At 37.2% G+C, this 26,708-nt stretch overlaps 5 protein-coding genes across 9 annotated transcripts; 2 read left to right on the forward strand and 3 right to left on the reverse strand.

The window, feature by feature from the left end:
• Positions 1–3: 3 nt before the first annotated feature.
• On the forward strand, positions 4–17,227 carry LOC143360003 (enhancer of polycomb homolog 1-like). 5 transcript variants are annotated; one of them, XM_076798501.1, is made up of 13 exons: positions 4–160; positions 943–1,081; positions 1,176–1,417; positions 1,578–1,834; positions 1,925–2,057; positions 2,332–2,634; positions 2,963–3,114; positions 3,204–3,338; positions 3,780–4,754; positions 15,553–15,973; positions 16,435–16,557; positions 16,650–16,761; positions 16,881–17,227. In XM_076798501.1, the coding sequence occupies exons 1-13, from the start codon at positions 8–10 to the stop codon at positions 16,925–16,927; spliced, it is 3,192 nt and encodes a 1,063-aa protein (XP_076654616.1). In that variant the 5' UTR covers positions 4–7; the 3' UTR covers positions 16,928–17,227. The 5 variants fall into 5 exon arrangements, with proteins under 5 accessions (XP_076654616.1, XP_076654608.1, XP_076654645.1 ...); XM_076798493.1 differs by lacking the exon at positions 16,881–17,227 and having other exon boundaries at positions 16,650–16,820; XM_076798530.1 differs by lacking the exons at positions 15,553–15,973; positions 16,435–16,557; positions 16,650–16,761; positions 16,881–17,227 and adding an exon at positions 6,225–11,247.
• Positions 16,710–18,107, reverse strand: LOC143360064 (NAD-dependent protein deacylase). Its single transcript, XM_076798616.1, has 5 exons — positions 17,861–18,107; positions 17,519–17,733; positions 17,264–17,406; positions 16,953–17,103; positions 16,710–16,846 (listed from the first exon to the last, which is right to left on the reverse strand). Exons 1-5 carry the CDS (start codon positions 18,101–18,103, stop codon positions 16,792–16,794), a joined length of 807 nt encoding a protein of 268 aa, XP_076654731.1. The 5' UTR covers positions 18,104–18,107; the 3' UTR covers positions 16,710–16,791.
• Positions 18,108–18,320: 213 nt separating this feature from the next.
• LOC143360032 (methionine aminopeptidase 1D, mitochondrial) lies at positions 18,321–19,854 on the forward strand. Its single transcript, XM_076798556.1, has 6 exons — positions 18,321–18,466; positions 18,531–18,770; positions 18,838–19,029; positions 19,090–19,240; positions 19,400–19,510; positions 19,579–19,854. The coding sequence occupies exons 1-6, from the start codon at positions 18,431–18,433 to the stop codon at positions 19,767–19,769; spliced, it is 921 nt and encodes a 306-aa protein (XP_076654671.1). The 5' UTR covers positions 18,321–18,430; the 3' UTR covers positions 19,770–19,854.
• Positions 19,855–19,879: 25 nt separating this feature from the next.
• Positions 19,880–21,293, reverse strand: Prosbeta7 (proteasome subunit beta type-4). Its single transcript, XM_076798603.1, has 5 exons — positions 21,115–21,293; positions 20,634–20,840; positions 20,360–20,506; positions 20,092–20,290; positions 19,880–20,021 (listed from the first exon to the last, which is right to left on the reverse strand). Exons 1-5 carry the CDS (start codon positions 21,276–21,278, stop codon positions 19,932–19,934), a joined length of 807 nt encoding a protein of 268 aa, XP_076654718.1. The 5' UTR covers positions 21,279–21,293; the 3' UTR covers positions 19,880–19,931.
• Positions 21,294–22,358: 1,065 nt separating this feature from the next.
• Positions 22,359–23,140, reverse strand: LOC143356404 (U-scoloptoxin(01)-Er1a-like). The gene is made up of 3 exons (XM_076792105.1): positions 23,071–23,140; positions 22,774–22,961; positions 22,359–22,644 (listed from the first exon to the last, which is right to left on the reverse strand). The coding sequence occupies exons 1-3, from the start codon at positions 23,138–23,140 to the stop codon at positions 22,510–22,512; spliced, it is 393 nt and encodes a 130-aa protein (XP_076648220.1). The 3' UTR covers positions 22,359–22,509.
• Between the last annotated feature and the right edge of the window lie 3,568 nt (positions 23,141–26,708).

Consider the following 26,708-nt stretch of genomic DNA (forward strand, 5'->3'; position numbering starts at 1 on the left):
CCTCAGGATGAGCAAGCTGTCGTTCAGGGCCCGCGCCCTGGACGCTTCCAAGCCCATGCCGATTTACATGGCCGAGGAACTACCGGATCTGCCAGATTACTCGGCCATTAACCGTGCTGTGCCCCAAATGCCCAGCGGCATGGAAAAGGAGGAGGAATGTGTAAGTCGAACTGTTCGGACTTCTTCCAGCATGTTTTCCCCGTCCGCCATCTTACCCTCGGGCGCATCTTCGTAAACAACCGGCAGATGGCAGTCCGCTTACCATTATTATGAGGAAAAATTTCTTAATTTCCAACGTTAAACGTAATTGCCGACTATATTTTCACTGTGATTGTTGTTCCTCGAACATCGGTGCACCACTCCCAAAGGTTATTCACAGCTGTCAGCGCCTTGTTTCCAATAAATTGCACAGTGAAAAATGTTACTTCAACGTTGCTGTTCGGTGCTTGGGAAACTGAAGTTTTTCTGTTTTTCATATGTTTCCATGGCTTTTGTGGTGTATTACTGTGCGTGCTACTTTGTTTATCAAATAATTGTTTCATTCGAGTATAAGGTTCTTGGTGAACAACAATTGTTCGTGTTTCTTTGTTGAAGTCGATTGCATAGAATGGCAACGGGTTTTCGGATTAACAGAAACGTTGAAATGTTGTACAAAACAACTATTATAGTAGCGTTTACTATTCTTACATGTTTCTTATACTTGGTACATGTTTATATTAATTGAACATATTCATTTGTATGTTATAAACAAATAATAATAGTATATGCTTGATATATTTGCCTTGGATTGTAAACTTTAGAAGAGTATTATTTTTATGCTTCGAAATATTGCAATTATATTATAATTTATATTTTCTTTTTCTTGTTACAAGAAAGTAATAAAATAACGCAAGAATATTTTGTAAAATGCAAAGTTTAATGTTATTTCAATTGTTCGCAAAGGAACATCACTTGCAAAGAGCAATATGTACGGGTCTAATCATTCCTACTCCTGAAGTAACCGACTTGGCAGATGCGGAAGCTTATGACAAAATATATCCAGCTGATTATAAGCTACCTCGTCAACTTATACACATGCAACGTAAGCAAATAGACTAAAAAGAATATTAAGATATAGCATTTGGCAATCTATTGTAACCTATCAATTTAATAATCGCATGCATCTTGGTTTTAAGCATTTGCAATGGAACAAGATATTCCGGATTACGATATGGATTCGGAAGATGAAAAGTGGGTTGCAGTACAAAGCCGTAAAATGGACTTAACTCCTCTTCAATTCGAAGAAATGATGGACCGGTTGGAGAAAAGTTCTGGGCAAACTGTTGTCACCCTTAACGAAGCTAAAGCACTTCTGAAAGAAGACGACGATTTAATTATTGCTGTTTTTGATTACTGGCTGAATAAACGTCTTAAGACAGTAAGCATCCAGCATCATATTTCGAATGACGATAAAATCGTTGTAGTAAACACCACTGTTTATAGCTTTGAAACTATATTTACATCAATTTCGATATTATACGACGATGTTCGTGATACATTAAGCATCGTGTTAACAATCTTTATCTTATTTGTTACAGCAACACCCTCTTCTATTATCAGTGAAAACAGAGCATCGGTTTGGTTCGGCTGCAAATAATCCTTATTTAGCGTTTAGACGTAGAACAGAAAAAATGCAAACACGTAAAAATCGCAAGAACGACGAAACTAGTTATGAAAAAATGCTGAAACTTCGTAGGGATCTTAGTAGAGCAGTAACTCTTCTGGAAATGGTAAAACGAAGAGAGAAGACCAAACGGGAGCACTTACATCTTACAATCGAAGTCTACGAGAAAAGGTTTGAAATTTACATATTCCGTTCGTTGTAATCTTTCTCTCCCTTACGAAAATGTTATTGGAATCTAATGCAACTGAAAAATGTTTACAGATACCAAGCACAAGATTTTAATGGACAAATATTGGCGGAAGTATCGGCGCTAAAGACACCGAGACCAGCTTTTGCTCCACTGTTCACAAATCAATTTGGTGTTCATCAAAACTGGGCAAATAAAGTTAGTAAAGTGAGTATTACACAGTTTTAGTCAAGATAATCCAGGATACTTTGTAAAACTATAACTTCAACCATAATGACTAAGGTTGATTACTCTTCTCTTTTTACTTCCATGAATTAAATTTTAAATCGTTTAAAAATCTCGGATACGGCCCCGGACGTAGTTAAAAATCCAGGACTGTCCGGACCGACCCAGGGCATTCGATAGCCGTAGTATTATATTTTGACTTGTAAGATATTACACATTCGTTTAGCACTAATGCGTACGACATTGTCTCGAGCAGGATGAAGTAGTACCAAGAAAAGAAAAAAGACAGTACAAGAAACGGAAACATAAAACTGACAACAGAGGCGGAAGCTTGGATGACAATGGTGTACGTGGTGGAACAGGTAGCGGAGGTGGTCGAGGAAGTCGACCTGGTGTTCTCGGGAGCGGGCTGGACCTGCTACTGAGCTCAGACGAAGATAGTCCGCTTCCATCTCATTCACATTCTCAGCCCTCGGTTCCCTCCGATCGTGATGACGAAGACACCGCCGACGAGGGTCAATTCGCTTTTCGACGGAATAGAAATAGCACTTATTTACCAGTGAGTGAGGTTGATCTTGTGCGGTTTGATTCTACCAAAACTCTGAGTTGTTATACGAGTGTTGGTTGTATTTTATCATCGTGGATGTCGATGACAATCGTCACGAGACCTTCTTCTGATACTGTGGAAATAGTCTTAACCCCTTGCACTATGATATATCTATTTATTGTATGTCTATGTAGTCTTCAACGGCTATATGTCGACAACAATCAATAATATTTAATAGATTTTGTTCGAATCTTCATCGCGAGTCTGACTTGATGTTATAGAGCAAGGGGTTAATGTTTTCTTCTTCTGGATTGTGGATACAGAACTTTTCTTATTGCAGCCTGTATTAGGTGGGTTTGGAAATTGGCCTTGGTGTGATAAAAACGATGGAGGTTTGGGGGATAAGAAGTATAGGTTTTCACTGACCAGTATCAGCAAACCAGTACCAAGGTGTATCGGTTTCGCACGGCGACGAATTGGTCGGGGTGGCAGGTACGAAACACAACCGGCGTTTAAGAATTCACGTTCACATGTTCAAGTGCCATGCTACGGTAATTGAATTTGGTGTTACACGTTTGTAGAGTAATATTGGACCGTTGTTCTACCGATATGGATGATATGTGGTCGTCGTTAGACTTCACGATACATCAGCCGAAGCGAGAACCAGTGGACTCCGATACAACTGCCGCGTCCACAACTCCAGTCAAAAAAGAGTGGTATGTTGAACGACGACAGATTCGGGCTTTTACTATTCTAACATAATTCTACTGGTGTATAGAATCTGTGCTGGTAAAACTATTTTGGTTCACGTTGAGAGGTGTGTAAGAACTCGAAAATGTCGGGTCAGGACGGATCGAGGATTTTATTCTGAATCAGGAAATTATCAGGATTATTCTCGAGAACATACGGGTTCTCGCATGTATCAGGGTTCTAAAAAATCCCGACGTATTCAACAAATCCGACTCATTCCCGACATTTTCGGGTTCTCGTACATGTAGTCTGTCTAACGAGACGGAGCAGCAAAGATAAACAAATGCACGTGGAGCCACGAAGGACGCACTCTGATGCTCCACTGGCTCGTCCCGTTGTACAGACTGTAGTCACGTTGTCTACTGGAATGGAAACGATTTACTAATGAGCTATTGCTTCTGGGACAGGTTACACTTCCGACCAAAGACTCCACCCGTGTCAGTGCATAGTCCAAGCGAAGAAAGTAGTGATACGGACTCGGATGTAGAGCCAACGTTATCGCAAACGAAGCCGCTTCCGTACCCGTTCCCACCGGAAGCGACGTCGATCTGCGTGGAAGTGGAGCCTGAGCGTGCGGGAGACGAGCCACCTTTCACGTCCGAGTTTAACATCGCGGATTACTTCTCGGTGGACGCTCTGTCGGACTTCGACCTTGCCATAGCGAACATCACCGGTAGTGCGTGTGTTAGTGGACTGTCGGACAATAACTCTAGCGACTCGCGGACAGACGAGCTGGGCAGTTCGCATTTCATTGTGACTCCGCTACCCAGCAATCATTTTGCACAGCCTGCGACGCAGCAGGGTCGGCCTCAGTGCAGTGGTAGTGGTTCTAGTGTTGTAAATACTTCTACAAGTTGTTCTACGGTCCCGTCGTCTTTCTCGTGCACGGCCAACAACCAACCAGCAACCTCGTCCAGTACAGTGTCCACGCAATGCGCCAGCACTGCTACCGAGACGCAGTCGAATCACCAAACTAAGCAACACAGACAATTGCCAAACAATAGCAGTACTGCCTCCATTCTATCAAAGTCTTTGACTAGTCCGGCGAATAATAGGAATGGCGGCAACTGCGGCAGTGGTAGTGCTGGGGTCAGAGTGTTCAGTGCGAGTACCACGAGTAGTGGAACGATAACAAACTTCGGCAACGGCCATCAGAATGGACCGTTGCCCCATATAAATAACTCTAACAACATTTCGAATAGCACCCACATGGTGAATAATCAATCGACGATAGTTCTGCCGCAAAAACATCCGCCGTCCAATCTGCTACCTGGCTTGATCGCGCAGAGCAAATTGGCGAGTCTCGCGAGGCAGCAACAACAAACGCAAAGTCAGGCGCAACAAATCCCAACGTCCGGGGAAATTACGCTTAATAGTAATAGGTGAGTGGACACGTTTTTATTCCCGTTATAACCGGGCTGCGGATTTTATGCATTCACCGTGAATGTAGGTAGGTACGGTTGTGCTCGGTTAAATTTCAATGGAATCTGCTCGGATCAATTTGGTCGCACGATAGAGAAGAATACAAGGACAGAGAATGAGTACGCACAATGTAAGAAAAGAATGCAATACCATGACTAGAACATTTTATTACCATTAATTGTCGTCTTACCTTCATAATTGTAGCACCAATGGATGGCTGAGATTCTTCCTATTAAAATGTATCCAAACATGAAGTAAATCAGACTAATTTTGCCGATTTAATATGGAGCAATCTAAGTTTAATTATGTACTTAAATCGATAAAAATAATCCAATTCACATTGTGTTTGGATTTATTTTAATCGGAAGAATCTTGACTGTCCGTCGGTATTACAATTACAAAAGTAAGACGACAATTACTGAAAATGAAATTGCGATATCCGACCGTCGCTGCTCGCCAGAATTTGAATGCTGCCTCCTGAACTAATTCAAATTTAACCGAGCATCACTGTGAAACATACGGCAGCAAAAACTATAACCAAATCAATTTTTTCTCCCTTCCAATCGATACAGAACATTTCTATTTTGCGAAAAGATCCGCAGTCTCATTATCAGAATCGCAAGAGCAATGAAAATTGTCGTACAACCGAGAAGGAAATGATTTTATATGAAAAAATAAGTCTAGAACATAGAATAATATGTTTACAAATAAGAAGATGTTTAAACTCGATATTTTTAAGATGAGACCTCAAGCAAAAATATCTTATGTACTCGGGTAGAAACAATTGAATTCTATATTGTTAACTTATTTTGTCATGTAGAATCTGTCTATTTTCAGCCAGTGCCGCAATTTTCGATAAAAAGTTTGAGGGGGTATTCTGGCTTAGAGTACATTTCAATCTAGTATAAAAATTGAAAAAATACATACACGTGCTACATATGATTCACTTGATGCGTTATTGTACAGGGACGGTACTGAGTAAGATTCAAACTATCCGAATATCCGAGTATCCGGATTAGTCATTATAACTCGAAATCCGAATGAGATCTGGATCCGAATATCCGAAACGAGATATCAGGATTGAGATCCAGGTGCGAATATCCGGATTGAGATCCGAATATCCGAAACGAGATATCAGGATTGAGATCCAGGTGCGAATATCCGGATTGAGATCCGGTGCGAATATCCGAATTGAGATCTGGATCCGAATATCTGAAATGGGATACCGGGATATCTGGGTAGTGGAGCCCTAGTCCTCATATTCGGAGAATCCTGTTTTCTAGTTATAATGAGTAATCCAAATTCTCGAATATCCGGATAGTAAGAGCCCCAGTACCGAGGATGATATAAATTATATTTGGCATTGTTCAAAAGATTTAAGATTCTCCTGTAATATCGTATGTTAGCCAAAATTCCGTGTTTGATTGTAGTGAAAGTTTGGATATGGAGGTGGATGGAGTGGAAACTGCAGCTTGTGATGGTAAGCCGCAGCAGCAGCAGCTTGTACGGGCAAACAAAACAAATTCATTAGCAATGGAAGTGACATGATGCCTGCTATTGGCACCCCTGTTGCCGCCAATACGTCACTGGGGGCTTCTCTAACTTTACCTTGCCTATGTCTGCCTGATTTTCGGGCCAGGACATTGTACTACGGGCTCGTTAAATATGAAACGCGGTACGGCTAGATTCAATTGCAGAAATGTTCTGATCAGTTGCCTGTTGTGGCGAGATAAACAAGGGGAATAGTATCGGTTCCGTTGCAAGTACCAAGTTAATTTTTCAATAGAAAGCAAAAAAAAACAAGTAAGAGGATCGTGCTCTAATTCACTTTTCTAAGTCAATCGTTTCCTTGCTCATTGAACAATCGCAATTACTCAACGCAAACGCAGTATTTTTACTGGAATGGTTACAAAAAAAAAAAAGAACAAAGAACGGAAAAGGACAATTTATTTTTTGAAACACCCTGCATCAAGTAGTATTCCTGCTTGGCTCTCCTGGCTTCCGGGGTTCTTTTTCGCGTTTCACTTTGACGGAAATTACTCGTGCAGGAACTACAACAATATCGAAACTTTTATGTTTGACAAATCCATAGCCTAATTCTGGGATACCAAACTATGGACAGGGCTCCTTTGTTATTTTCTCTTTTTTTTTTTAATTCGTACATGCAAATAGTACTACCAAAAACATCTGTGATGCAGTTGTTGCAATCGTACCACAAGCTTTCTCAGACACAGCATTAACCAAGTTATTATTGTGAGAACATTGCACAGAGATATTTGCGCTCGACACGTGTCTCTTTTTTTGCAAACATTTGAAAAACCATTTCGTATGATCTATACGGAAGATCTGATAATAAGTAATAACAAACGCTTAACGGGTACCGTTTGAATTTTTGTAAAAGTTCATTTTAAACGATATTACTTCTTTGCAATATGAAAAATCGACGTTTTTGAAAGTGATGCTTTTATGTGTGCGTTTATGATTGTAAATTTTATTTAAAGAAAGAAACGATGCACGTCAGAAATAGCAGCAATAGCTACTTCCTATGAGAACTGTGTATAGTAAATCTTTTATAGATACCTTTAACAATTACAATTTATATATTGCTCATTTCAGTGAACGCAGAATAGAGTGATTCGGATTTATCGTGAATTCGTCTAATTATTTCAATACTGTACATAGATTCGGTTTAATAATAACGATAAGATATTATTCAGTTTATTTCTTTACGAGGTAGTAATACGTTGAAGGCTTCCAGGCTGTGAAATAATGAAACTATTGTTAACAATAATTATCCTTGAATTAGCATTAAAGTTACTCGATTAATAACAGAATTGTTTAAATTGTTTCATTGATCGCTGATCCATGCATTTCTGTGCTATTCAACATGTATCGAATCATCCCTCGTGTATATGCAACGCCAGCATATCAAATTCGAGATCCTAATGTTGCGTTTGGGAAGCTTGTACCATGAAAATTCGAATATATCGCGACGCGAGACTACGTTAGGATTTGTAACGTTCACAAAGGAATGTGGAAGAATTCCGATGTCTTTCACTTTAGTAATTGCAAGCCAAGGAAGTAAAGATTACCGATGGATATATTTTCCATACAATACATATGGAGGAACTATCGTTCAACTGATTGGCTTCGAGGCAGACTCCCAATGCTCACAAAAAAAAAAATTCATTTGCCGCAACATAATGTTGGTTCTCTCTTTTTTAAATATTTCTCATCAGAGTTCCAGCCTTGGCACTTCTGTAGAAAGGACTTAAAACACTTTTATTTGTACGAAACACGTTACAAGAGAAAAAGAAAAGACGAATTTTACAAACGTTAGAACAATAGATATGCGTTCAAGCTTCAGAATTATGAAAAATGCTGTTCGGAAGATGTACAAGATACTTTGATTTATGCCAACACGTAACAAGAGGGAAAAGCAAACCATTGGGAAAATTCTGTAAACGTTAGAGCGATAGATTGCGTTTATAAGCTTCAAAATTATGAGAATGCTATTTGGAAGATAGAGGAATATTCGCCACCGAGGAAAAAGTGAAGGATCAAGACTCGATTCTGTTACGCATCCTATGATTTATTCATAGTCGAATAGATTTTTACAGTCTACTGGTACAGCTACGTGGAAACTGAGATTAAGGTGTTCCGGCACTGACACACATACACACACATACAGAAATACTGACACGTACATAGTCCATACGCTTCGCTACATACTTTTCTGTCGATGAAATTTTGATTACCTCTAGAAGAGACGAGACCGACATTGCGCATAGTTACTGAAAGCAGCGCGGCGTTTTTGAGCGCGGCGCGTTTATTCTCTTCCTCTTAGTCTTTCTACAATAATTGTATATTGTCTCCCTTTCCAACGTGAAATGACCGAGAACATGTGTGTGCAAACGTTGAGAAAAGCGTGTATAACAAGCGTGCAGAGACTACGCGTTTACCATGGAAATCGACAATATCCAGCGTACATTTTCCATTCGAAATTGAAACGGAGTAACAACAGAGGATCAACAGGTTTCTCGCGAACGTGGAGAATGGTTTCTTCTTTAGCACAATCATTTCATATTGCCGTGTGATAGAAGCGAAGAAATGAAAGAAACAAAGTTTGAGACGTATCGATAGAACTGACGAAATTCAAAGTCTCTGTCACACGATTTGTATTGTCGTTTTTTAAAAAGTGAGCGCATCATTCGTTCCTCGTGGCATATAACATTTTTTAAAATCCGTAGGCACTGATCGAGATTTGATATCTTTACTGTTCGGACACAAAGGTTTCTAATTTAATTCACATAATGCAAACTGCCGTGGCAGAGTTTATCGGATAGTCGTTGATTTTCCGAGCTTGAGGCACAGCGAGAGAGCGAGCGAGAGAGAGAGAGTGAGTGAGAGATTTAGTTCAAGCATGCAATAAGAATGTTATTTCGCGAGCCGTAACGCGAGATCAAGAAAGCGAGTGAGAAAGAAAAAAAGAAAGGAAGAGAGAGAGAGAGAGAGAGAGAGAGAGAGAGAGAGAGAGAGAGAGAGAGAGAGAGAGATAACAAGAAGAAAAAGGAAAGAACGTAAAATGGTGCAAATGTTGCAAATTCTAGGGAGACTTCATGAAATCATAATAAGAAACAAACAAAAAAAGATATATTGTACATATAAAAATAATTACGCTTATTGTATCTCTTACTTTTAGGTAATTAACGGAAAATAAAAAGAAGTAACTGTAATTAATGTTGTTGTGGTAGGCGCACAGCGATGTGTAATGAAACAAAAAAAAAACTTTATGAATTCGGGACGATTTTAGAGAAGGAGTAATAAAGAAAATTTTATCCTGGATAGGACTTATTATTTTGTTAAGAACTTCACTCGCCTGTATATTGTATGAAATTTTTGTGAAATCTAATTTCTGCCACATTTGTACATACTTTAGATATCTGATTGTTTCTCTCGTTATTCTCAAATTCACTGTCGAGCGCGAAGACACCATTGTTTCTGTTCTCGTCGAGTCTTTCTCCGTTCTCCAATTTTCTTTTCGCGGACCGTTCTTTTTTCCGCTGCCCCCCCCCCCCCCGCCCCCACGTTAATTTCGTTTTTTTTTATCGGAATTTATTCGCATCGAACAGAGAATAATAATAAACACATAATACACACGCTCTTCCGCCGCATATGATTTTGAGAAGGACGAGGCGACGACGTTGCGCGGGAAACCGAAATTTCCAAGAATTGTACTTGTAAAAACCATTTGTTTATTTTAGTTGGAACGCTTTAAACGAAATATAGTGGTACATGGATTTTTATATAAAATTTATTAATGTTAAAGATATTGACCCAATAGCCACTTTACAAAATAAAACGGAAAAAAAAATTAACAAAAAACGTGAGAGTCGGACAGAACGTCGAATAAAAATCTTCAACGGTTTGATCGCTCCAACCAAAGACTGAGTTCGCTTTACATTTTCTGATTTGGCAAACACGAAATTCCACCGACAGGGAGGCCGATTTTATCCATTCTTCGAAAAAGAAAAAAACAAGTAATTCGAGAAACATACGAATCTGTTTCGAGTGAACGAATAGTAGTCAGATTATTAATTACTTAGCAGTACTTCGCAGAACATTTTATTATTTATGAAAATTTTAATAATTTATGTAGTTAGTCGACGAGATTACGCGAGGAGAATAAAAACGAACCACTGGTTGCTTTTTAACGAGTGAATTTCATTTCAGAAGTGTAGGAGGTGCTTCAAAATAATGGGAAAAATTCGTGCAAACATGAATCCCGTTTCAGCCAATTTTGTATACCATTGATTAAAATTCATAACATTTAAATTGCGGGTTTCATGCACCTGGCTTGATCAAATTACAAGAAATTCTCTGTATAATTAAATTTTTGTTTTTGCAAAACGACGATAAATCAGGAAAATATTCGAATGGGATACATGTTCGTATCGCGATCTTTTTACATTGTTTTTGCGTCCTTTGTGATCGCTGAAAAGTATTTCACTTGTTAAGAAACATCCGGCGCGTAAACAGACATGTATCTGTAATTCGGTCGAATTGGATCGTGAGACTTCGTGTTTACCTAATTTGTTGCATTCGCGGATAAAAAAACAATAATTGTATCGTGTAAGTAGAAGTAAGCCGGATCAATGCAACTGTTTAGAGCGATCGAACGAGACCTATTATATCGTTTCTCGTGTGAAGAAAACTAAAAAAAATACTTATTCAGAGAAAGAATGAGCTTACAGATATAATGTTTAAACGTGAAGCTCTTAAGAAAAGGTTCTGAGTGTTGAAAAAAAAAAAAACTTTTACGATAATATCGACGAGTGTCGACATGCGGTGTATCTATTATACGTGTATTTTATTCTGTGAATACGGTAGAACTTCTATGTCGCTGTGCGACAGGAAGATTTAATTGGGAAGAAAGAAAGAAAGAAAGAAAAAGATGAGAAAGAAAGATAGAAAAAAAAACGCTCCAACCAAAGCTCTGATTCGAATGAAAGTTTGGCGAGAGTATTTGAGTATTTTTCTCAAGATTGTATGATCGGAGAACGTAAGGGGAGGATATCAAGTTCTATGTACATAGAATGTTTGATCTAGACGACCCTTTGATTTGTTCTTCGATGCACACACATCATCTATTCTCTCGTCCCCTGATAACACCTTTCGCTGAATGCATGTATCAAATTTAATTTGGTCTAAATAAAATATTGTCAGATGCAAACTTGAAAACTTGAATTATATTTATTATTTACAAACTGTAGGAAGCTCGACGGACAGACTTCTGACCTGCACTGACCTGTGCTTTGTGACTTACTAGCGTGCACTGTTCTGTAATTAAACTAATTGACAAGCCCAGAAGCTCTTTTTGACAGCCATCAAATCTGTTCAGACGCGAAACAAGAACACAGTTCGCAGTGTCTTTACGTTACAGTATTAATAGAGAGGTAGAGATGTTATCAGGTAGATGAGTTACGTTTCCTACAAATTATGCCTAGAAATCTAAACTCAACTATTGTTTAGTATTAATATCCGTAATTAATGTGATTAACATTTGAATCTATTAGATAATGTAACTAACTGAATGTATATATGTCAATCTACGGGTTGCAATTTGACTCTTGAATGTATTCTAATTATGTAACTCTGACAAATTGGCAGAACTATTAACAATCCGATTGTTGTACATATATATATACATATATACATATACAAGGAAGGAAAGGATAGTTTGTCAGGGCAGAACTTACTATGCGATATACATATTCTCTGCGTACTTTATGTTACCGGATCAAGATACACCTTTGTCTGTTTTATTTGCCAATTTTCCTTGTACTACATTGTACACTTTATGTGCTGTATAGCAACAGAAAGTATACAAATTTTTGTTTCGTGCAAAATGATATATCTGTCTCAAAAAAAGGATCGTTTATAATTGCATTTAGAACCATACTGTTAAAAGGAAATATTCACGACGAACATAGACTGGACAAACAAAAAAAAGAGCAGAAATATCTGCTGAAAATAAATTCTGATTACATCGCGTAAAAAGAAAAATAATTTTCTTCGGGATATCCTACATACCTAGTAAAACGGAATAATTTTCTATTTAACATTAAATAACCGAAAGCACGTGTTCATAGAATTTATGATTTCTTTGCATAAATGTGTTCCAATGCGTTCGAGTATTTTCATTTTTTTTTAGAATTTAACTACGGATGTAGTTAAATGTAGAAGCCATCGATGATCGGTAATTTTATTTTCAAATTCGTATATGTTAGTATCTAGAAAGTTTCATCTATGTGATCATTTTGATTTTTTAAACAAACGTTAAGTAGTGCAGAACATTTAAAATTGCTAGTATTTTATTTTTAAACGTGTTGTTTTACGTTTCTAGGTTATGTTTACTTAACACTTCGTTGAATGACCATAAACTCAGTAGATACATGTTTAGATTGGTATTTCTTTCTGGGTACTGTATCTTTTTACAGCGCCCCCTATGGTAAGTTCGAAAGGTTCAGAATTGTTTATATATTTTGTATGAGTTGTTAGTCTCTATTGCGTATAGTTTCAGTTGGTTTAATTTGAGCTTATATGAAGGCGTAAACTTGACTCATACTTAGTCATACTGCGTCATATGTCCATATATGACGTATAGGAAGTTATAGAGAAGATAAGAGCTAGGAAAAGGAAAAACATTACATATGTATCAAATAAACGAGATTTCCAAGTGCACCGACGTATTTTCTAACTTTTTTTCGATGTAGTAACAAATAAAATAACGATAATAACTCTGTACTAATAAAAAGAAACAATGCTCACGCAGAAACGCATCGATGAGTTTTTTAAATCAACAAGTAGCCGACACGCGTTGAACAATACTAAAAACAATTTTGACATAGGTGTTACTTCTTGCAGCGAAAATGTAAGTTATTTTCCTTTTGTTCTCTTTACAAGTAAATTATTTATTGTATTTGTAGGGAAAGAAACGAAAGAAGTTGAAGCTTCCAAAGGATACAACTAAACATTTCAAATCTAATAAGTCATTTTCTGGTGATGTCAAAGATGTGAAAAAAGAATTTCAGAGAACTAATACTTCGAATTATGACGAAGCGCAAAGAGATACAAAAGAGCATATAGAACAGAATATTTCATTATCGCAAACTAGCACTTTTAGCATCAGCTCTTCAGGATCAGAAGAATGTACAATTTTATATGATAGCTTTAGTGGATTATCCCAACAAGATCACAATGATGCAAGATTACTTTTTGAAGATAATGATATAGTGAATGAAAGTATCAATCTAACAGTTACAGAAGATGATATTGATATGTTATCTGTAAATAAACCAAGAGAAGATATGTCAAACAACGAGACTCATTTAAGAAGTCCAGAGAAAGAAATGAAGAATAATAATGAATTTTTAGAGAAAACACCAATCAAGAAAAAAGCGACCTTCAACGAAAGTACATCTCCAAAAGCAGACACTAGTAGTTCGTCCCCTAGATTTAAAAAATCAAAGTACTCTCCAAAAATGTCATCTGGCAAATCGTCGAAAAAACAGGTGACAGAAAAATTATTTGATCAATTTGTGAATATTGATATTGCAAAGACTGTTATCGAACATATGAACTTAGCCAAGCAAGGTGCTATTCCGCTAAATAATTTTAACCTGGAAGAAATATATTCTATGGACACATTTGACTATTCTTATGGTCAAATAAATCCTGAAACTTCAGTAAATTATCAGCTAGACAACGTAACTTTACCTAGAGACCTTGATGCAAAAATTTTAATTGGTTCTATCTTCACTGTGTTGTCTAAGCCCTTTAATTGTGGTTACTTCGAAGAAAAGGATTTAGATTTCCTGTATTCGATTCTCACTCTTCCAGAAAAATGTCAAATGTTGTTGGCTCGCATGATTAAAAGGAAAAGGGGGTGGCACCGCAAACGTGCTATAAATTATCCAAACATATCCACAGATTTGAGAGATGTCTTCAAAATTCTCGAATCACAATTTATTTGCACTTCAGACATAAAAGATGAAAGTTTTCCTGTTATACTCGATCTATTACAAACAGAGGAACTTCGTCCACTTTGTCAAAACATGAAAATAAATTACAAGGGGACAAAAGACATTATTGTTGCCAAGCTGATCGAATTATCAAAAAAAAGATCTCTGTTTCCTGGAATGAGGAGTCCGAGCAGTGCTTTGTACGATTGTATTTTGAACATGTTGGATTACTGTGTACGTATAACAGACAAAACGTGGGATATTATAGATGCAATAATGACTTTACTATCACCAAATGAGGATCCTCAAAGTAATATGTCAGATATATTCCTCAAGCTACGTAATATTTACATAGGAAACATAGAATTTCCCATCATACGTGGAAATCAATTTCCAATATTTTCGTCTAAATCACAATTAATTACGTAAGTTATCTATACTTTCTTTTGTTTAAATTCCTACAGCTTTTAGTGAGTCCAATTTACTTAGATTCAATTTTGTTTACAGTTACGTGTACGTTAAGTCTTTGTTGTCAAAAACATTGAAATTAATTGGAAAGAAAAACTGGGAAAAGACACGAATCTATGGGAAGTTAGCCATGGACACATTACCAAATTTATTAGAAACCGAAATTCTAAGGTATTAGAATGTATGATACCATAAATTTTCAGTATTGTACTCATCAATGTTATTCCTTACAGACTTAAAAATTCCAAGCTCCCATTTCATGTAAGAAAATTTATGCCAGGTTATGTATGGCTGAAAATACTGTCGAAAAGTATAGATGCATTTAAAAGAAATAAAGACATAATAGAAGCCGAGGAAATCTTAAATTTCTTGATAGAACAGAACTGTCATATGCATACATATAAAGGGAAGTGGTACTGCGATTTAGCTATTATCAAAATGCATCATCAGAAAGATATAGACTCTGGTGCATTAGTAATAATAAAAGCTTTGAATTGCGAACATTTATCGCAAGTAGATAAAATAGACCTCTTGCAGAGAGCAAAGAAGATTTTAAATAAAAAGACATTTATGAATTCAGAAACGAAAATGCATATTAGTAAGGTGTTAAATGATTATTGTCCTCAGATACCAAAGTTCGATAAAAAAATAGTAATTTATAGTTCTGTGATGCCAACGTAAGTGAACTTGCATTGATGTAATGCAAGAAATTCAGTGCAACAGTGAACAAAATTTGTTATAATTGAATATTTTATTGTTTCAGAAGTCTTCGAGGAAGCGGAAAAAGCAGTTGGCTAATAGAAAATAGTGATGAGGGTGCTGGTTATGGATCAGTAGAAATGGTTGCTTTGTACCATTATGTGAAGGAGCAGAACTTTTCCAATGGATTGCATTGCGAAGGGAATTTACCAATTCTTTTGTTCGCCACTTTGTTCTGGGAAGAATTATTCGAAAAACAGATTCCTGGGGCATTTGCGGCTCCTTACGAAACTGCTCCAGCTGATTTGTTCACTAAACATTTCTATGAGCATAGAAAAAAGGACATTGACATAAAACTGCAAATCATTGATTCCTTTAATGCAGATCCAGCATCTTTTAGTACCTGGATGGAAGCGAGGTTTGGAACGTATAGGCAATATATGTCTTTAATGCCAACAAATTTGCTGAAGCATAATATTTATATGAAAGTGCGTACTTTCTTGATATTATTAGACACGGGTTATTATGACTCATGTACGGTTACGCCCTCTGCGATTTATAGCGGTGAAATTGAAAACTTCAATTCAATTACATTGCGAGAAAGATTAATTCTGTTCAGGATGTCCCAAAATTGTTATACTTCCTTGAATGGGATGATTCCTGAGATCATTTGGAGTGGCTTTTTCATTTACGAAAATATTCTCCGCGGTTTTGTTATGGAATTAACGAAAAACACGGAACAATCAGAGCGCGACTACAATTGAGCATAGCGTTGGCAATGGCCGAGCCGGAATCCGTCCGCATTTTTGCAAAGGAAAAAGTTACTTCAAATGACCTCAGGAATGACCCCTTTCAAGGAAGTACAACATTTTTGGAACACACCCTGTATACCCTTCTTGGAAATTTTTTTCTACATTCTACGGGAACAGAAAATTGTTTTTGTTTCCAGGAAATTGTATATTGTTTAGGAGTCCCTGGTGTTACAGGAATTTGTAAACGACTGCTAGAAAACTTTAAACTTTGGTCGGCTGGATTTCCCGATTTAATTGTATGGAATTATGATACGAGACAGGTAAATATTTACGTTACGATTGGCATGAATAATAATGAAAGATAATACATACTTTTTTTTGTTTATACTAATAAATGATTTATTCCTTGCAGCATAAAATTGTAGAAGTAAAAGGTCCTAAAGACGTTCTATCAACTAAGCAACAACTATGGTTAAAATATTTGAACGAACTTGGACTGAACGCCGAAGTATGCCTAATACAAGGTAGAAAAATGACGTGTGTCGATTACAGATTCAAGGCTCCAAAGCTTCTGTCACTGTAATTGTGCAAGGGCCTTCAAAATGGTACCTTTAACACAAATATGATTATTATTTTGTTGCAGATAAGAAAGCCAGCAGAAACGTAAAGCAGCTTAAGGACTGTGAATAAACAATTGCATGCAAATTTATCTTACGCAAAGTGTCTTGTGGCGGGAGTTGTTTCCAAGTTAAATTCAGCAACCGGTACTCCGCGTTTTGCAACTTGCGGCGCAAACATTGCCGCAGGATAAACAATCGATGATGTACCGACAACTAAACAAGCGTCGCAACTTTCCACAGCGTCGTCTAGCATTTAAAATAGAACAAAGATGGAAAATATTTTTTGCACGTTATTTATAAGAGAAGTTTGTACCAATTTTTAAATAGTAGTATGTATATGTTGTTATGTAATATAAATGTTATGTATTTACATATTGTATATCTATACCTTTACGGGAATACTTACAAGCCTGTTGAAGTACCTCTTCATCTAAATGTTCGCCGAACCATACAATATGGGGTCTCAACAATCCTCTACAATTTCCCTTTTCACATCGAGGCAAATCATCTTTTGGAACATCGGAAATCATAATGTTGGGATCCGGAGATCTAAATATATTTACCTAAATAATGTAAGATCTAGATCATGTCCGGGCAATTGATCGCTCGTGAAAATTGCCCAAACATGATCCAGTTAGCAGCTCAAGATACTATACTTTACCCTTTTCCTTCCAACGCAGGACATATCGGGATATTTGTATTCACAGCGACATTGTGGCAAACTGTGCAACGTGTTTTGAAAAGTGAACCGTGCAGTTCCACAATGTCTTTAGCACCGGCCCTTTGATGGAGTTCATCAATGTTCTGCGTTACAATAGTAACATGTTTGCCTTCTTTCGCGGCACGCTCTTGAAAGTTTGCTATTGCCTCATGAGCCTAGAAATACAGAGGCGTCATTGAATCTTATGCAAATTCCCATTCTCATGAAAAATATTTTGTAGTGTTTTTTTTTTAAGTTCTAGATCAGAACAACCTGAGCGCTAAAGATAAAATATTTAATTACTTTGTTAGGTTTCGCTTCGTTAGCTACCCTTCTACGGTATTCGTAAAACTCCCAAACCAGAGATGGGTTCGCCGTAAATGCTTCTGGAGTTGCGAGATTTTGCGCTTGGTATTTTCGCCAAAAACCACCGGCACCTCTAAATGTTGGAATGCCGGATTCCGCCGAAATTCCGCTGCCACTTAATATTAACACGTTTCTCGCATTCTGTAACACCTCCCGAAACGATTTCATAACTGTATTCATCCCTCACACTTCACAGTCACAAAACACGCGACTCGTGCGATCAGCTGATTTTAACGCTGTACACGCTATCGTGACGTCAGTTGGTTTATAAATTTCAAAAGTGGATAACTCTGCTAGTCTCGGTTACATCATACTCTAACACATTTTATTTGAAATAGAAATTGTTACGATTGACCATTCTGTAAAGAAGAAGTCATTTTCCGAATTGTAAAATCTAACAGTGAGTACTTGTCAGTGTCTTTGGTTATCTGCGCGAGTAATATACTATATACAACCCGTAAAGATTTATTAAATGAAGATACACAGTGAACACACTATCTCTTGAAAATGTTTATTAGACATTTCCTGAAAGGGCTATCGAACGTAAGTTTATTACTAGGGCAATGACTTTATTTGTGTCTTCTAACCAATGGTGTCAACTTTTCAGGCACCAGCACCCAAACGTGTGACTAATTCGTTTGGAAATTATGAAATTATCGAACCATGGACGGTAACTGAAATTAGAAAAGTGCCATCCTATATACCCAAACCATCTTATAGTGAATCATCCGTACCTAGAGAAGGTCCGAAGAAACCAGAAATTAAGGATAAAAATCAAATTAAATGTATGAGGGATAGTTGTTATCTTGCCAGAAAAATATTGACTCAAATCAAACAATACGTAAAGGTATACAGTATGTATGTAATTTGAAACTCAATCGAGGACTTCGTTCAATTAACGAATCTCATCTTAGCCCGGCGTCACAACAGACGAGTTAGATGCAAAAGTGCATGAAATGGCTATAAGCAATGGATCTTACCCCAGTCCACTTAATTATCGGGGATTTCCAAAATCGATATGTACAAGCATCAATAATGTAGCATGTCATGGAATACCGGACACTAGACCATTACAAAGTGGAGATATATTGAATATCGATGTTACAGTGAGTAGAAATATGAATTTAGTATAAAAATATTTATCCAAACACTTAGTGTGCTTATAGGTATATTTGAATGGATATCATGGAGATTGTTCTCAAATGTTTGAAGTGGGAGAATGCGACAAGGAAGCTAAACAATTAATAACCATCACAGAATTATGCTTACAAACAGCTGTTGATATTTGTAAACCAAATGAAAATTTTTCTAGTATAGGTAATTATCAGAATTAACAGGGTACATTTACGTTTTTTGGGAAGAAAATTAGAACACTGCTTTGAATTGGCTTTTTGCACATCTATTTACTATTATTCGAATTGGGTTCTTGCACATCTATTTACTATTTACTATTATTCGAACTACATCTATTTTTAGGACAGATTATCGAAGAAACTGCACACAAGAATGGATATGCTATAGTACCAGCGTTTGCGGGCCATGGTATTGGTACATATTTTCATGGACCACCTGATATCTTGCATTTTGGTATGATAATTATTTGATACTTAACACTGTAGTTACCTGAAGCCTATTGTATATTTTTCTACTACTAGTGAACGAGTATCCTGGGAAAATGTTACCGGGAATGACATTTACTATCGAACCAGTTCTAAGTCAAGGTACGAAGGAGATTGAAATTTTAGAAGATGGATGGACAGCAGTCACAACTGACAATTCTCGTACCGCCCAAGCCGAACACACTATCTTAATTACCGACACTGGCTGTGATGTGTTAACTCATTAGATGTTCAAAGGTATCGTCTACACATACATATTTAAATTCATGTACAAAACTATCATTTTCGATTATAATAAATCATTGTTACAAAGGTTGTAAATAATTCCTTCGACAGGTTTATTTTAAGTGTATTTATTTTTATTAAGAAAAAATTTGTGATATTCATCTTTACATGATAGCAGGTTCCCAATAGCTGTCTAGCGAGATTGGTCCTTGTATTTCAATACCGCCTTCTTTTGTGATTATACCGAGTTGATACTGAGAAGGAGAAGGTTGAATTATTTTTGTTTACTTAGTCTACAACGCTTCGTTGTAATGTGTAACTTACCTTTGGGAAAGATCGTGCATCTCTGTAGAAAAGAACCTGCATTACTTTGTACAGTAATTCAATTGCTTGTTCTTTACTCATTTCCTTATTTTCTTCGTAAGCCTTTCTCAGGATCGGTAATGCCATGTATGCACCATAACCAGTCGCAATTACTGGGTCACTGTAAGCTGTACCAAGCTTGTCCACGGTGCCTAAAAATCTATATAAAACATTTAAATAGCCGTAAAATGTACATTAGACAAAATTAAAAGAGAAACGAAATACTTACAGTTTATCGCCTTCGAAGCCACCAATAATAAAGTTATTCCATAGAGGATCAAACTTGGATCTTCTGTTATACATCACACGAGTCAGCCAACAATGTAAAGCTTTTGGTTTTAAAAGTAATCCATCATCTAGACATTCCTCTTCCAGACTATAAACCATATTTACAATAGTAATTCAAATGAAGAAACCTTTAACGCTATACTCTACCGCCTAGTGGGCAGTCGGTCCCTAGGGACCAGAGAGGCATTTAACATGCTAATATTATCTATACATACATTTTCTTTTCAATGTGGCTCTTAAGGAATTGGTAGTCAGCGTAATCTCCTCCCGCACCAAGAATTATGTTATTATTAACTTTCATGATACGATCGAGGCTCCTGTATCTAGCCAGCGATCCATACGATCCAAGAACATCTGCTGCTATCAGGATACCATCTTTGAACTGAATTCCAACTACAGATGTGCCAGTTGTCATTGGAGCTCTGTAAAAAGACTCAAGGTAATACACGGTAGAAGCAAAAATAAAATTCATCGTGTTTACTCGATTGAGGTTAGAATTACATTGAACGATGGAACACACAACCATTGTGTAAAATATATTCAATTTTGACTGAATTAGTAATAAATAAAGGCACGCAGCTACTGAAGCCTCAATTATTTAAAAAATATTGTTACTATGTATGTTTGGAAAGAATGACATGCAATTTTCACAGAGAAACGATTTCACGCAAGTGAATATACAATGTAAAACTTTACTGTGATCTTTGAAATCCTCCAACATTGGATTGCGAGGAACCTCCAGGAAAATGATAAAATGCACCCGGTGCCGGTCCATTTTGCCAAAGCGGTGCAGGAGTATACCAATCGCCTTTATTCAGCAGCGCCATGTTTCTCGAGTTCGAAACAGTTTGAAATGTCATTCAGTCGAAACGCGAATGCCTCGATGTTTCGAGTTCTCTCGTGAATACCGACCTCTCGAACACTATCGAACCTCGACGGTCGAACGATAGTCTCGAAAATATTCAAACCAGAGAGGAAATGAGAATGCTCACGCTCGGGATTTTAGTGTCTCCACTTTTCTGCATCATCTTTTTTAGCCTGTATTAGAACCTGCATCATCTTTTAGGCTGGATCAGAGCCTACATAGAAGACCCTCTTTTAACATAGAAATAGCATCCACTCTGGCATTATTTGGAATCTGCTGCTAATGTTGCAGATAAGATGATGCAGGTTCTGGTCCAGGCTAAAAAGATGATGCAGATTCTGGTCCAAGCTAAAAACTAGACTAGGGGCAGCATTATACCGGGGACACTAAAATCCCGGGCGTGAGCACTCTCATTTCCTCTCTGTTCAAACTACGAATCCAAGAATCGATCAACGATGGATATTTATGATTGAAATTAATCAATTGTTTTTAATCGTAAACATTAGTCGGCCAATACAATAAACTAATCGATTAATATGCAATATTAAATTACTTTGAAGTGGAATTGTATAGTTCAAACATTTTGACGAGTTCGTGGAACTTCGAAAACCTAAAAAAGAAACAGGAGAATCTGATATTTTTCTCGCCTAAGAGTAGTTGGCAAAAAGTCAAGACCTTCACAGGGGATGTTAAGCAACGTCTTAACTCTATTTTCATATATCCTTTATTGCTTAAAATTACAAAACGGTAGAGTTGTAGAGCATTGTCTAACTTCATGTCCAGTGGAATCTGGTCAGCTTGCAATGTCGGAAAGCATAGTTTCGAGAGATAGGGTAAGGGATCCAATTACTGTTGGGATACCAATTACTGAGCCTATATTAATTATACTTATTTTTAAAGGATAATGAATATTAAGTAAAAGATATTAAATTTTTTCACTAAAATCAGTTAATATACAGGACATTCGCGCGCCTTGATGACGTAAGCAACATACACCTCTGTTGGTCGGGTGGCCGCATTTTAGGCGGGTTTTAAATTGAACCGACCTGTAGTCGAACACACTGTGTATCTCTTTTTAAATATTCATTATGCTTTAAAAATAAGTAAATTAATATAGGCACAGTAATCGGTACCTCCACAGTAATTGGGTTCATAGCCCTACAGTGTCAGAGTTTCGAGTTCACGTTTATTTCTTTGGACTTTAGATCACATTAATTCTTCGCAGCTTACAGATCGCCGTACGGGCTTCCGCATCTGACGTTGTAAAATTGATCGCAGACTTGGAACTGTTGATTGAAAAGAGTTCCGTTCACACAAAGATGGCTGGAGATCAAGTTTCCATCGTGGCACAGATGGTACGCCTATGAAAATAAATTATATTATTATCATCATTATTTATTATGATCCCTGCCTTTCGGCGTGGGATGCCTTCCAATCTAGACAATAAGTTATATTGCTTTCATAAATTTGGATTTTTCAATTATCCTTACTTGGCACTGTGAGCTGAGATCTGCCCACAACTGGTTCTCCAAACCGTAACAAGAGAATCCGGTACGAGGCACCCTATGGTACGTTGGATAAAGTGGGGGATTGTGGGGTAAGTGTAAATTATGATAGGGATCGTATGGTGTCCCATCCTCGTTGTAGTAATGACCAGCGAAAGCGGCCGTCGACAGTACTGATCAAAAAGAATTTCGAAAACGAATGATTAATTTCAGAAAACTATTTTACAGGTCAGACACTGGCTCGGATAGGAGACACAGAGATGGGTAATACTCTCAGATTACTTAAGATAGTAGCTGATGTACGGTTCAAATAGAATATTCGAACTAGGAACATTTCAACAATCTGAGGCATGGGATTAAATATTTTTATTTTAATTGTATCGGGCACAAGAGATCATTATACCTGACAAAGTATTCTTGAAGTTGTACGCGCGATTTAGAACGTGTGTATATCACGTGCACGTGGTATTTAGTAATTCTATAAAACACTTTGAACACCCGGAAGTAACTTCGGATACCGAAACTAGAAATTCTCAAGCTTTCACGCTTTACTATTGTTAAAATATTTCACGGACGAACGTATGAATTACTTTATGGGCTTCTCTGAGGAACAAGTAGAATCGGCTAGCAACGAACAGACGTATTCCTCGAATTCTAATCGCGTAGCTGACAATTATACAAATTTAATTCACTCAAAAATGAGGCTTCATATAAAACAATTCCATAATGTACAATACATAGATATAAATGTATTTGAGACTTCCTAATGTAGGAAAATAGAGTAAAGCGAAGTGAATCATTCTTAGAGTAGCTTATACTTACTTGCGATCAAGGCAAATCGAGCGAACATTTTAAAAGATTTTTCTCCGGTATGAATGAACGTTAACTGTTTATACAAATACGTCGAGTTCGAGTTCACCGCATCGTAGTTTTATAGCGATTTTTTAAAAGATTCGACGTAGCAATGATTTTCACTTTATTTTCCTATGGTGTATCGCAGGGTTCCGGTTGTGGTACCTTTCGATCGGACCGTCGGCCGAGGACTGATCTTACAGAAAACGGCTGTCCGAGAAGTAAGTTCAGATTCGTGTGATAATTTCACTGGATGACCGGCATTGAAAGGTGAAGGAATCCTGCGATCGAGTTTCGGCGCCCCGTTAAATCATCGATCGGTTTACGGCCAGCTTCTGCGAGTCCCCACTTTGCTCTCGCTGGATTCGACAATTCGTTCTAAATACACCCCTGGGCAAAGTATATTTGTTAATCGAGCCATCGTTTCAACGATATTTCAAGAAATCGCATCCATCTTATTTTATTAAAACAGTATAGCGTATACTTCTACGAGACAGATCCAGAGAAACTCGAAAACTATTGGTTTTGCTATCGGGAGGTCCATTTGTTATTAATTAATAAGCTCGAGTGACCTCAAAGCTCTGTGGCTTCAGGATGCAATTAAATATGCAATTAAATATTTATTATGTTTTTCAATCTTATAGATTAGAAGAGATTCACGGAAAATTTGTAACAAACGCTTTTCCTATCGGGGAGCCCAAAGTTTACGTTCTTTTTTTAATTCATACTTGTCAAGACTTCAGTATACAATTACTTTCGATCTTACGGTTGGCAAAAAATTGATACGGATCGAAAAACCATTCCGTTTCATGGATATGCTAGACTGCTCGTGAAGAGATTTGGACTTTTTCTTCGTCCGAAAAATGATCAACACAACAGTGCAGATATAGATCTTTATTTGTGACGAAAAGATCGGTCGACGAAAATCGAGCCTAATTCTGCAAGCAAATGAGTGTTTTACGTAACCCTTGAGCGTAACTCGATCCCGATGATCAATCTTCGTACGTGTATGGAACCCCGAAATTACTGACCTACATTTTTTTCATAACAAACATTCACTTCCAAACTGGAGCAACGTGCTACCGCTCCGGCACCGCCTACCTTGTACCGCAAGTCTTGTATCACCGAAATTTTGCGTCCCCGAGATCCGTACAGGACACTTAGACCATACAGATAACAAGAACCACAATCTCCGAACAACTACAACCACATATATGTATTTATGGAAGCTTCACAAACATTAGTTCGTTTTACAGAATAAGGTAAGGGACCCAGTTACTGTGGGGGTACCAATTACTGAGTCTATATTAATTATACTTATTTTTAAAGCATAATGAAAATTGAAAAAGAGATATTAATTTTCTTTTCACTAAAATCGGTTAATATATACGTTATATATCTCTTTTTAAATGTTCGTTATGCTTCAAAAAGAAGTATAATTAATATAGGCACAGTAATTGGCACCCCCACAGTAATCCCTTATCCTAGGGTCCCTTGCACTGTCTCTTCAAGCCATTTACTTCAATCGAATCCAGATATTATTTCAAAAATAGTTGTGTAAAAGATTCTAGGGTAACATTTCAACTATTTTTACTTTACTCTTTAAATCTATAAATTATGTTTCATCTATATGGCGCCACATTTTAGAAAAATATGTATATCTCACAACACACAAAAAAAAAAAAAGTAAAACGGGTGAATTTTCACACTGAGAAACGTACGGAGGATTGTATAATCGTATGATCGTATTGTATCATACTAAAAGTAGACTGAAAGCACACACACGCGAACGGCAACAAACTATTCGATAAAATAAAAAATCGTAAACAATGGTCCTTCGCTTGTTGAGGAACGGAACAAGCCGAAAAGTAATCTCTTATTTTGCAAAATGCGATGAAATGACGCGAAAAAGTTTTCCCGATGTAATCGAGAATTCGCGAGCGTCGTTTTCGTGTCGGGAGACAGCCGTACGTGCGCCACTTTGTTGCCGTAATATGCAAATCGGATCGAATAATTTAAGGATCAAATATCCTTAGGCAGTGTTCTCTGGGTCTTTGCCAATCTTGCACAATAGTTTGGCGCCAGCCTCCCACGTTCTGGCTTATCTCGTTTCGCTCCTTTTTCATACCAGAGAAAAAGTATTTACGCCAAAAGTCCTCCGGTCGCCTTGAACGTGCGGCCGAATCGGCGGTTCGGAGTTCCAATTACCATGCTCGACTTCGATCAGATTCTTTTGCCATTGGAAAAAATGACGAAAAAAGAAAAAGAGTCAGTCAGACGCCGACGTCGTATAAAATTCCATCTGCGTTGCTCCGTGCGATTGTGCAACGACTCCGACTGCGTCTAACGTTTCAAAATTCATTAGCTAGGGCAAGGGACCCGATTACTGTGGGGGCACTGTGCCAATTAGTTATACTTATTTTTAAGGCATACTGAATTAAAGAGATATTACATTTTTTCATTAAAATCAGTTAATATATATGTTACGTATCTCTCTGCTAAATATTCGTTATGCTTTAAAAATAAGTATAATTAATATATCCACGGCCCTAATTAATATATCCCTTACCCTATCCGTTGTTAAAATATGGGATCACTTTTTTTAGTGCGACTATTTGTAAAGAGTTTTTGAGTAATAATCTTTCCGAATGAATATGTTTATTGTTTCATATAGTTAACATGTACTTGTCAACAAAAATGTTCAGCTAAGCTTAACTTGATCAAAAAGAATCACACAAATACATCGGAATTAGAAGCCTACAGTCACAGCACGTAGCGATTTCGCAGTTAAAGACCTCTATAATGATTGTCAGAAAATTGGAGTGTATGTTTGTTCTCTTTTAAATTATACTTTTTGGTCGTGGTGTTGCACAGGAGACAATGAAGGAACGATTTCGTTTAAGCACGCTTCTATTCGTTTACACACTTAAGTTGTACAATTTCTTACAATGTTTCTATGTACACATACAACGTTGAAAAAGGGAGTACGCAGTCTATACACAGTTCGTTCGCTACGCTAATGGATTAATTTCTTAGAATCAGTTATATCTTATTTGCGATAATACTGT

This window comes from Halictus rubicundus, chromosome 1 (genome assembly GCF_050948215.1).
Source record: "Halictus rubicundus isolate RS-2024b chromosome 1, iyHalRubi1_principal, whole genome shotgun sequence".
Classification (NCBI taxonomy): Eukaryota; Metazoa; Arthropoda; class Insecta; order Hymenoptera; family Halictidae; genus Halictus; species Halictus rubicundus.